The 12,322-nt window shown below is 46.0% G+C and overlaps 1 protein-coding gene across 5 annotated transcripts in view; it reads right to left on the bottom strand.

Annotated features, from left to right (window-relative positions):
• ZNF608 (zinc finger protein 608) overlaps window positions 1-12,322 on the bottom strand; it is a 112,854-nt gene that overhangs the window by 4,344 nt on the left and 96,188 nt on the right. For 4 of the 5 annotated variants that reach the window (XM_085014417.1, XM_085014416.1, XM_085014415.1 and 1 more), the window contains 4 exons: window positions 8,187-8,274; window positions 4,955-7,409; window positions 2,419-2,836; window positions 1,376-1,548 (listed from right to left, as the gene is read on the bottom strand). In XM_085014417.1, coding sequence (XP_084870543.1) covers window positions 1,376-1,548; window positions 2,419-2,836; window positions 4,955-7,409; window positions 8,187-8,274 — 3,134 coding nt within the window. Of the gene's footprint in view, window positions 1-1,375; window positions 1,549-2,418; window positions 2,837-4,712; window positions 7,410-8,186; window positions 8,275-12,322 lie in introns of those variants that run through there. The other variant, XM_085014419.1, reaches the window with a different exon arrangement.

Consider the following 12,322-nt stretch of genomic DNA (forward strand, 5'->3'; position numbering starts at 1 on the left):
GTAAGGATCCGCTGTTGTCACTGTTGGGGCGTGGGTTCAATTCCTGGCCTGGGAACTTCTGCACAGCATAGGTGCGGCCAAAAACAAAAAAAAAATTAAATATATAGATACTTAAAATTCTCTTTTAATGGAAGAGCATTTCAAAAGACATGCATTAGTTTCAGTTGGAATTAAGCCAACACTAAAGAATCGCTCCTCGCCATGGTAACGCCAATGTTTTCCTCAAACCAGTGAAATAAGAGGATCTCTTCATAGTCCCTCATAATTGCAGGTTTAAAACCGACCCAATTTCTTCCCAGAAACAACCTCCAAAGACAAGTCGTTGTTGTAGAGATTTCCTTAAAGTCAAGTCTTCTGATTACTCTTCCACTTTATTTGCATTTTGTGAGGAGAACAAGTCTTCTGATTACTCTTCCACTTTATTTGCATTTTGTGAGGAGAACGTATTTCATTATTGTAAACCTACCTTTATTTTGTTCCATTAAAACATATACTCTAATATTATATGCCAACTGCAAGCACAGGAAACCAGTGCCCAACACCCCTGGAAGTAGTCCAGAATCTCTCAATCTCTGGACACGCAGGGAAGCTCCAATTCTCCCAAATCATACTTTGGTTAAGGATTGTGTGTTTCCAAGACATTTTTCCCCACTAAAACTTAACCACTCTTTCACTAAAGTTCTTTTTCTTCCTCAGGGGGGAGAAAAAAATCTTTGCTCTAGAAGGAGCACCCTGAGGAAAAGATTTATAAACCATCTTGTCCAATTTCTCGACAGTCTCAGGTAAGACACATCCAGACACACATCACAAAGCCTGGATTTTAATTTATTCCAAACTTCTCTTTTCCAGGCAAGAACAACCACCTCCTTTGTGTTTTCTTCTAGAAACGAGCAGGTGCCCTTTATGGGATGGGGGTCGGGAGGGCGGGGGGAGAGCCACCTTTCACAGACAGGTCTGAATCACTTCAGCAGAGTTACAGGAATGTATTCATGAGTCAAGGCCAAAGCAGAGCAGACGCAGCCACCACTCAGCCAAGTGACTCACTCTGGTACACAAACACATCAAAAATAGTTCTCACCAAAGGCTGGGTCCTATGAATTTAAATGTCCAGCCAACACACATCTGCCTGGGTAAGCAAGGGACAGACTTTCCAACAGAAAAGACTGCTTCTCCCCATAGAGGCTTCACTAACATTTTTCCCTTGTGTGTGAAAGCATCTTATTTTTGAACGCATTCTTTTTATATTAGAATAAAACAGCACTCTGAAACCACAGCTGGGTTCCAAAAGCATCTGTATTTCAAGACTGTTCTCTAGCTTGTCCCCTCTTCTCCCCTAAAACAGAGTACTTTTAAATAACAACAAAAGGAGGCTTACAGCAGGAGACTTGCTTCGGTATTGGTTGGCGTGCTGCTGGAGCAAATCCAGTGCTTTCGATTCAGAGGTTGTTTTCGTGTTGATGCTGGGGCTGGTATTGACTTTCTCTGCCTCTTCCCTCCCTGACATCTTCCCATAAACAGGATAATGAAATCCTGGAGAGAGATAGGCCCCTGCAGGTACACAACAAATGCCACATCAAGTTACAGGCAACATCTTTACAAGAAAAAGAAAAAGGAAAAGGAAAAAAACCACATAGATTACGTAAATTTGGAATAAGAGTCAGAGATCTTCGAATAGGGAATTACATTAAGAATGGGTTACCTCATGGTTAAACTGTATCTAGGTTCTCGGATTTTCTGCTCCTAGTTAATTCGTCCTGATGCGCGGCGGTTATAAACAGAATTGAGCTTCTAGCCATTTCATACGTTTATGTGTCCGCTTAAGTGAAAGCAAGACTAACAGTAATGATTATGACAGTTAAGTGCTCGGAATATTTTCATAGGCAATAAAGTATGTGTCCGTCTAAATGCTACAGCACACCAGCAGAGCCTATGGAAACTATAGCTAAGCGCTCTTGACATTTCATCTAAAAAACAAAAAAAGCTCTTATGAAATCCATTTAATCTTTGGAACCTTTTTTTTTTCTTTTTTTGTCTTTTTAGGGCCACCCCTGCAGCATATGGAGGTTCCCAGGCTAGGGGTTGAATTGGAGCTGTAGCTGCCAGCCTAGGCCACAGCCACAGCGACTGGGGATCCGAGCCACGTCTGCAACCTACACCACAGCTCGCAGCATAGCTGGATCCTCCTTAACTCACTGAGCGAGGCCAGGGATTGAATCTGCATCCTCATGGATGCTCGTCAGATTTGTTTTCACTGAGCCACGACAGGAACACCTCTTTGGGACCTTTCTAAAGTAGCATGAAAAAAGCTAAGTACAGGTCACTCCTGAAGCATCTAATTAATTTATTCTGAGTTTTAAAATAGGTGGTATTTGAACACAGCCTCATCCATCCAATACAGTGAGTACCTATGCCACATACCAGGGTAGCTGTGCATCAGGACAGGCGAAACGGCCCGGTACGCAGGGTGGCTGGGGTCATACATCTGTGGGTAAGGATATGCGTGCAAGTACTGGATGTATGACTGATGCTGGCTCATGGGCGAAGACACAGCCACTCTCGTTCCCCGAGAGTCCTTCCAGTTCACGGGGGTCTTTCGGTCATCGTTTTTCAGCTTGCTCTCATCCAAGGACTGAGAGTCAGGACGCTTGGCCTCTTTGGGCTCCTCTTTGATGCTCGTTAAGGATACAGGCAGGCTGGGCACACCACTCTCTTTGGTGGGGGTTTTCCTGGGACTGTCCTCTTTTACTTTCTTTTCTCTCTCCAGCTCTTCGGACTTTTGCTGATCCAGGTATTTGGGCTGGTATACATAATGATGCCATGTCCTTGAATCTGGATCCTGAGGGTTTTTGTTTAAAAAAAAAAAAAAAAAAAAAAAAAATTTTTGTTTTAAAATTTCAATTTTTAAGAAAAACCCGCACATCACAGCACAGCCCCATTCCTATTACTTCTAATACTAACTTAACTTTTTTTTTTTATCTGCTCCACACTGTGCCACAAGCTTTAACCCCCTCCTTGCACGAAGTAATACTGTCTGAGGTGAGCATCGTCAATTAATCCCTTTTACGGAAGACAAAACCAAAGCTTTTAAAGTTCCAGTAGGAGCTGTCAACGCTGCTGCCCTAGTTTGTGAAACTGGGCTTCAAAACTCAGCTCTGCCAGCATCCAGAGCTGGGCTGTTAATGTCAATTCCTAACATGAAATAACATCCTCAGACGTATTTAATCTAACCTTCATTTTCCTTTCAGTATCTCATGCGGGGAGAAAAAAAAAAAAAGAATTTTAAAAACTCCGATTCAAGTCAATAACAGTAAACGTGAGTAAGTGTTGTATCAATTAACATCATTTAGAGGGGAAAACTCTTGGTTTCCTAATATATTTTCTTCTTCTACTGCAGCTGAGGCTCGATATTACTGGATCACGTCTCCTCATGCACTAACATCTTCATCAGAACAAAATGAAAAATTAACAGCACGCATCATGGCTTTGCTACCAGGAAACAGTGACATCCATAACCCCCACCCTCACCCCCAAATTGTATGGTTCTAATGCAGCCCTGGGAAGCCACAGCCTGATTCAGGCATTCCGAGGATCCTTAAATGGCCCCTGTGACTCTCCCATCCCATTGATGATATAAACCCATAGGGGATTCAGGCCTCAGGCCCAACCTCGGGGCAGAAACGAGCATGAAGATAGGACTCAGTTGCTCTGATATGGCAGGGCCACCTAAGCATGGGAGCGGAGTTGGGGTTGGGCTTGCTGGGAAATACCAGAATGAATGCTCGAGGGACTGCAGGGAGCCAGGATGTCTGAATCGTGACAGAAAGTGCTAGCACACGTGTGGTTTCATGGTGACTGACTTCCAGGTGTGCGCACATTTACCCCCTGGTTGACCAGAGGGCTGCAGGACAGCTGCTCGAGGCCCATCCCCGAGACCCCTCGCTCAACTCGCGAGTGAGAAGTGCTGAGCCCTGCTTTGGGGCCCTTACCACAGAGCGTAAAACAGAAGTCTAGGCACTCAAGAAACCCCCAAGTTTCACTAAAGAGATGAGTGGGAGATGTGAATTGAAGGCCTCCGTCTCAACAGTCCTGGAAGACGCCAAAATAAATTTGGAAATGCAAAAGAGCACATTATTTGAGTGATCAGACTCAGAATCTCAGAGTGAGGGAGTTCCTGTCATGGCTCAGCAGAAACGAATCTGACTAGCTAGCATCCGTGAGGATACAGGTTTGATCCCTGGCCTCACTCAGTGGGTTAAGGATCTGGTGCTGCCGCGAGCTGAGGTGTAGGTCGCAGACGCTGCTAGGATCTGGCATGGCTGTGGCTGTGGCGTAGGCTGTCAGCTACACCTCCAATTTGATCCCTAGTCTGGGAACCTCCATATGCTGTGGGTGCAGCCCTAAAAAGACACACACACACACACACACACACACACACACACACACAAAGAATCAGAAGGGAACTCAGCCACGTAGAATTCCTTCACTCTGGAGTTCCCTGGTGGCCTAGTGGGTTAAGGATCTGACATTGTCACTGCAGCAACTCAGGTTCAATCCCTGGCCTGGGAACTTCCACATGCCAAGCGTGTGGCCAAAATAAATTGATTAATTTTTTCTTTTTTTTTTTTTTTAAAGGGAATTCCCTCACTCTGGACTCAGTAAGAAATTAAGGGACCTTGTCAGACTCAGTTAGTTAATGGCACACAACACAAGTCTAAAAAGCTCACGGCCAAGGTTTTTTTTACCACACAACATGACAAGGAAATAGTTGAGAGACGTACATTTCAGAGGTACACAATAACTCTTTTTTTTTTTTTTTTTTTTTTCCAAGAGAAGAGGAATCAAGCCAAGGAACCCTTGGTTAATTTCCCATGAGGAAATCTAACCAGATCCAGCCCAGCCCTGAACCAGTCTCACACTGCTCTCTCCCTGCGGGGGCCACGCTCCACAATCTTACTTGTTTAAATCTCGAGGTTGGGTCTACACCTGTCTGCTTCATAGAGTCCATGACAGATTTCATTTCTACAGCCTCCTTAATAAGCTGGTGGTTTTCCATCTGCTTAGCTTTGAAGCTGTCGGCCTGAAGCTGCTGCTGGTGATTGGAGAGAAGCTGTGATTTACCTGTCTCCTCAGTTTTATTAGGCACTGACGGCCCTAGTTTAGAATGGTTTTTGTTAGGCTCCGGAGTAGAGGGAGCTTTTGAGATAGTGGCCGATGGCACGTTTTTCTGTTTACTGTCCTCCTTGCCCAGCTCTTTCAAGGGGAGCTCATTTTTCCTTTCGCAGTCTCCTCTCCCAGTTTGGGCCATTTTCTGCTCTGCCAGCCTCTGGTCCTCATAGTACTTCTCGTACTGCTGTCTATAGGCAGGGCTGGTGGCCATCAGGGACTTCTGGTCCATATAGAGCCCATAGGCGTACTGGCCATAGTACAGTGACTGCGCCAGGGCCGGGTGTCTCTGTGTGATCACAGACTGATGCTGAGGCTGTAAGGATGCAGAATTATGGTCCACTTTCTTGGCGTCAAGCTGCTCCGCCTTGTCTTTCTTTTCGGCATCTTCCTCAGACTCCTTCTTGATCTTCATTCCCTGTGTGCCCCCGCCGTTCCCAGCCACAGGAGCGCCAACCTGCCCAGGGTGCATGTAACTTGGAGAATAATAAGGATCGTAGCCATGGTAATAGGGAGAATGGGACTCTTTCATTTGAGATGATTGTGCTGTCGTTGAAGAATGCCCTTTTACACCACCGTCCTTACTAGAAAGGATATCTGATGGGGAACTGGCCTTTGACCTCATGCCCTCGGACCTGCTGTCAGAACCACCGTCGTCGGCGGCATCTGATATGTCCGAGTAGGCGGGGCTGCTGGTCTTGGCAGCGGAGCTCTCGGCCCCGTTCTGGGTGAGCACGTGCAGCGGGGCCATGGGCGCCTGCCCGTTCACCAAAGTGCTACACTCCATCCTCGAGGCACTCCCAATGGAAGGGCTGGGAGCATTGTCGGTGAACGTGTAAACCTTATCCGCCTCGGCTTTGATGCTCGCCATCCGACTCTCTTGAGATTCGGAGAGTCCGTTCGCCAGCCCCTCATTCTTGCTGAGATGGTCCTTTAAAAAATGCCCGGATAAATCTTTCCCAGCCCCCTTGGCGTCCTCTAGTTTGCCCAGCTTAGCATCCATTTTCGGGCTGCCCGTCTCTTTCCCTTCTTTGTCCTTCAGCTTTCGCTTCTCCTTTTTCTTTTTGTCTTTGAGCGACACGAGAGCTGGGTTCACGGTGACGGGCTCCCCCATAATCGTGGGCTTTGGTTGAATGGGTTTTAACGGAGGACTCTTTGGTGTGGCCTGAACAACCGTGGTCGTGAGGGAGGGCAGTCCGGGTATGGTCCCCGTGGTGGTACTCGGAAAGGCTGCCGTGGGTATGGCGATTAGCTGTGGCGGGGTGGGGGCCGGGGCGGGGGCGATGGGTCGGGCGGTTTTAAGTTTCGAGAGGTTTTTGTCCATTTTGCAATTGCTGGCTTTCTTGCCCTTTTCTTTCTCTCCCAGGTTTTTCTTGTCAATTAACCCTTCCGCTTCCAGCTTGGGCATTTCGGCAGCCAAACTGCCATCGGCTGCTGAGCAGCTGTCCAAGGTGGCCGTCATGTTGGAGATGACCGGAAGGTTGCTCAGGTCATTGTTAAGGCCCTTCTTTTTGCCAGAATTCTTCCCGGCCTTCGATCCGATAACGGAACCCGGGCCGTTGCTCAGCAGCTCTCTCTTTCCCTTGGGGGTCCCGGGGGGGTTCCCCGAGCCAGGCGATGCTGGCGTCTTCACCTGCTCATAGGTCGTTAGGCTTGTGCTTGGCTCGCTGCATTCCAGCGCCACGTGGCTCAAGGCCTCCTCGCAGTCTGAGATCTTGTCCTCGCTGTCCGGTTCGAACTCCAGCTTGTTCTCCGGGTCTAAGTGAGCGTGAGCCTGGTGGTACCGCAGGCCATTGATGTGCTTGTACTTTTTGTTACAGTTTGGGTGGGGACAGTCAATTAACACTGGAGAAGAGCAGCCCTGGTCCAAAAAAGTAGTCTCTGGTTTCCCTTGAGGGGTGGTGGGAGTGCTTCGTGAGTTTGTACGGACCCGCTTCCCAGGCTTATTGTCCTCGGAGCTGGAGTTCAAGTCCAGCTCCAACGGAGGCTTGTTTTTCCTTTTGTTGGTGGAGGAGGGGCTGGCTTTGATGTCCTCGGCAGCACAATTCGGGGGTGTCCTTCGCCCGCTGGCGTTGAGGCTGCCCCGCCTCCCTTTCCCGTTGGCCCCGCCTCTGTTCTTGTTCTGGAGGCCTCTGGACTCTGTGAAGCTGGCCTCCGAGCCTGGGGCGACTGCGGCAGACCTTGCTCTCTTCCCTCGCCCCCGGCCCCCTCTCATTTCCAGGTCGCTGGTCGGTGACTCACAGAACCTAGGGAAGAAAGAAACAGATGTCAAAACGAGCTTCCCTGGAATTCTCATTGGGGCTCGGTGGTAACAAATCCAACTAGGATCCATGAGGATGCAGGTTCGATCCCTGGTCTCGATCATTTGGTTAAGGATCTGGCATTGTCATGAGCTGTGGTGTTGGGTGCAGACATGGCTTGGATCCACTGTTGCCGTGGCTGGCAGCTGCAGCTCTGATTTGACCCCCTCGCCTGGGAACTTCCATATGCCACATGTTCAGCCCTAAAAAGCAAAAAATAAAAAAATAAAAAGCATCCCCAAAGGAGTCTGGTGAAATCACAAGGCACACAACACAGTGAAGAGCAGTTGACACCCAGGCAGCTTGAGCACTGGGCCCCGGTAAGGAAAACACACCCTATTCATCCAATGACAGTTTCAACACCTGCAAAAGCACAGACTACCAATGTCTTATGTTCTTCCTCAGAAAACCAAAGAAAACCAGTTTGAGTAGCTAAGCTTCAAATCCAGATCAAATTCTCATGTTGAGAAAAAGAACACAAAAAAGGAGAAAGAGCAGGGGCTGGAAGTAGAGATCCCCCTACAGAAAAGAAACCCAGCACCTGCATTTTACTGTGTTCAATCCTGAACTGTTCATTGCTTTTTTGCCTGCTTTCAATTACAGACAGACTTTTATGTATTATTAATCTCTCTCGATCATTTCCTTGCAAAGAGAGGATGGGGGAGGGAGAGGGAAGAAGAAGAAAGGGAACAGGGGAGGGGAATCAAAGGCCCCCGTGCCTACCTGGGAGGGGCCCAGTCGTGCTTGGTGCAGTCCAATAAGGTCCCTACGTAAGTTTTGTTCCTCCACGTGACATTGACCACTAGGACACCTGCAGGAGCGGAGAATGAAGAAGGACCAAGGTTAGCACCAATCGCCCTATTTCCAGTTCATTTATTATTACTATCCTTCTTACCAGCAAAGCTCTGTTCTCATTTGCTTTCAAAAGCTGTGGTTTGCATTCTTCCTCTTTCTGGTTTCAGTGACCTCAAGCAAAAACCCACAGGAAATCGTGCGCGCGCGCACGTTCACGAGCATACGCGTGTGGTACAAAAGGGTAAGGATGTGTGTGAGAGTGTAATCAAGATACTGCTGACAGAAGGAAATGGTTTTTGCCATGTCCTGCTGTAAAACAGCAACACTCACCTCTTAATTTTTCTATTATTACACATAATTGCTTTCGTTTGGCAAGCAGCCAACAAAAACTAAGCGCCAGTTACCAGTGCTTAAACCAGAAGGTGACGGAAAGGAATCGGTTTTGTTTCCAACTCAACAATATAAAATAATGGTGATTTTTATTTAGAAAAAAAATGATGTGTATGCACAAAAATAGGTCTAGAGGGAGGAAAGCTGGAGGTTGAAGTTCAGCTAGCAGACAATCAGCTGTGTTTCTTGTTTCTAATCCTCCCCTCTCTGGCTTTGTGAGACAAGAATCAGCCTTGGTATGGTATCTGTTTCACTGTTTGGTCTTGTTTCATATTAAGGACTCCTAAAATAGCCCTCTTAAGAAAATAAATGTGCACAATAGGTTTACTCTTGGGGTTATCTTTAGAATCAACTCTAGTAAGCATTTGCCACAGAGGATTAGAAAAAAAAAAATCTCAAAACCAACACACTTGTTTCCTGCAAGCCATTCTGCTTTTCCCAACTGCTTTGCAGACAGACAATTTAATTTAGCACTGCATCTGTGAATTACCAAACTTAAGTGCACTTAGTATACCAAATGTCACAGGGAAACAAAATATAACCTCCTCTTTATTTCTCTAGAGGACAAGTGCCACATTTTTTTTTAAACTCACTCTTTTAAAGCATACATTAAAACACCTAGATTTTGAGACATACATAACATATTTAGGGTAATGAAATAAAGCATTTAAGTCTTCCTTTGTTTCTCTAACACGCCCCTCCCCCGCTTCTTTCTTGGAAACACCAAGGGACAATACTCAAAGTCTATTCCTAGCTGATTTACCCACTAGCTCACTGCCATTTTGAATTCTGCAGAAAACCTGTACTTGAACTCCTTTATGTTAAAGGATACTCACAAGGTAAGATTCATTTCCTTGGGAACGTTTTTTAACGGCAGGTAAAAGCAGTTGAATAGTTGGGAAGTAGTGGAAAAGAAAACATTTCTTTCAAAAGTCCCCAAAAAGAGACTTGAAAATTGTTTCCCATATGGTCTGCGTTACTATGACTTAGGTGACAGCCGAATCTACTCACTGTATCAATGGGGGAGGGGAGGGGCGGGGCGGAGCGGGGTGGGGTGGGGTGGGGGGTGGGGGGCAGTTAGCAGGAAGCAAAGTAAGCATTTCCTCAAATCACAGTTGATTCCATTCTAATTCTTTCAGGGGAAAAAAATTCAAGCCATGGAGTATAAAAATTCATATTGAGATGAGAATCAATTGTAATTAGGCATTTGGTCAAAATGTGCACAAGACAGAACAATTGGAGGAAAGGATTCTTTATGAGCACATCCCTTCAGGAAAAGGGAGGGGGTAGGAGACAAGGCGAAGGGGAAGATGGAGCTGGTTTTCTCATCATCTGCTCTCTGGGGCACTGTGTGTGGTGTCAAAGACCTTTGCAGCTGCTTAAAATTCTTTAGCATGTCAGCTATATTTACAGTGCTGGAATATATCTGTATTGCCAGAAGGTTACTGCATTTTAGTTTTAGATGCAATAGGCTGAATCACAGCATTCCAGAGTCCCTGATGTAGCACAAATGTATAATTAAAACTGCTTGAAAGGAAACATGAAAGAAACAACAAACCCTCCATTCTTACAGTAATAAAATTAAAAACAGGAAAAGTCTGCACAGACACTTAACATTTGTCTGCAGTGAAAGGCTTTTGTTATTGCTTTTCCCCTAAGGGTTTCGCGTTTCCAGCAAACGCTGCCCTCCGATTGGCCGGCGCCTTCTGGGAACGCCGGCGTCTGATTGGCTGGGCTGAGGGCGGCCACCCGGAGCAGCAGGCAGCCGCGGGGGATAAAGGAGCATCGCTAGGGGAAGAGGCGGCGGCTGCAGTGGCCGGCCGGCCGGCAGAGAGACGGGGGCGCGCTTCCCAAGCAGGGGTTCTCTTGGGGACAGAGGGCTGCCCGGCTCGGTAAATCAACGTCGGCTGGTCTTTGTGATGAAAGGCTACTGTCCGTGTGACTGTGCTGGGTTTCCCACCATGAGCCACGCTGCGCAGTTCCACGTTGCACACCAGCCCGCCCACAAACCCTCAGCATCGAATTCCAGGTCTTGGAATAGGACAAAGGGAAACGTGGGGGCTGGCGAGAAGGGCAGGACCCCAACACGCATTTAATCATTCGTTATGTGGGGTTTACCACGTGAAACTGTCAGGTCGCATAGGCAAAACATAAGTTGTAACTTCCACGCTGCAGAGCTATTCACCATCGCAGGATAGGATTTCTAGAAGCCACAAGAGCATACCTCTAATCTAAGTACAAGTGATATTATTATAATCACCATCATTGTTAGCACTTGGTGGGAATAAAATCCTTAAAAAAAAAAAAAGCCATTTTCAACTTCTCATTTTCCTAGTATCCCTTCATATTAACAAAAACAAACAAAAAAAACCAACTCCACTCCCAGGAAGATTTTGAATAGTTTCTCTGATTAAATACGTGTGCTTGGTCTATTTTTCTGTATATGCATAATCCATATCACAATGTCACCGAATGTTATCTGCCTAGAAGTCACATGTGAATATACGCATGCGCATGTTTACATGGCCAGGCCAAATCTGCTGTGTTGGAATGACGGTTTAAGGAATGCTTCTCATATAAACTACAAAGTGTATTGTTTCTCCATTAGGAAGTCTATGTTGAGACAACATCCTATTGTGTGGGGCCAAGTACAAAAGTAAGCAGTTAGCTCTATAAGATATAATCGGCTGATTTTGCAGCAGCCTCAACATCATGAACACTTTCTGATGCATGGCGATATAAAGCACACCATACTTTTTTAAAGGCATTAATGCCCAACACTAAAGTTAGTCCTTTAAAAGTCTAAATTTGAAGTTCGTAAGTCTAGGCATAGTTATTTTTCTTGCTTATCACATATAAACTAAAAATAAATTACGTTTATTCCAAAAAGATTTACCTATTTCGGAGTTCCCGTAGTGGCTCAGTGGTTAACGAAACCGACTAGGAACCATGAGGTTGTGGGTTCGATCCCTGGCCTTGCTCAGTGGGTTAGGGATCCAGCGTTGCCGTGAGCTGTGGTGTAGGTTGCAGATGTGGCTCAGATCCTGCGTTGCTGTGGCTCTAGTGTAGGCCAGCGGCTACAGCTCCGATTCAACCCCTAGTCTGGGAACCTCCATATGCCATGGGAGCGGCCCAAGAAATGGCAAAAAAAAAAAAAAGATTTACCTATTTCTTTTACTTTTATTTACTTTTTCTTCACATTAATTCTTTCAAACATCTGGCCAATGAGCAAAGTACTGGGGACATTCTATAACAAGTTCTTTTCGTCTTTATCTTCTCAAGTGTCCTACCAGATTTATTATCTTCCCTTTCCACCTACAGACTGGGCATAGTCTTTCTCAAAATGCTAATCATGCCTGCCCTGTAACATTCCATACTTGAAAAATATCTGAAGATTAATACCAATAAGGTAAGAATACATCCGAAGAGAGCAGTGAATGATTTGTGTGCTCACTATACAGTTTTCTTCTTTGTATTAAAGCTATGTCTTAGAAACTGATACATAATCTAAGTTGCCACCCCCACAAAGCATAATACCTTCAGGACACTTAATCCACCTTCAGAGCTTGCTAACTCTTATTTCCTCTTGTCCATACTTAGCAGTTAGGTGTTCCCAAAGAGGTGGTCAGGCCTGTTAAGCATTTACTATGCATCTACAGGGTATACAACTCGAG

This window comes from Sus scrofa, chromosome 2, assembly GCF_054392235.1.
Source record: "Sus scrofa isolate SSC_HxYL_T2T_F1_AM1 chromosome 2, Sscrofa_HxYL_maternal_Yorkshire_Landrace_v2.0, whole genome shotgun sequence".
Classification (NCBI taxonomy): domain Eukaryota; kingdom Metazoa; phylum Chordata; class Mammalia; order Artiodactyla; family Suidae; genus Sus; species Sus scrofa.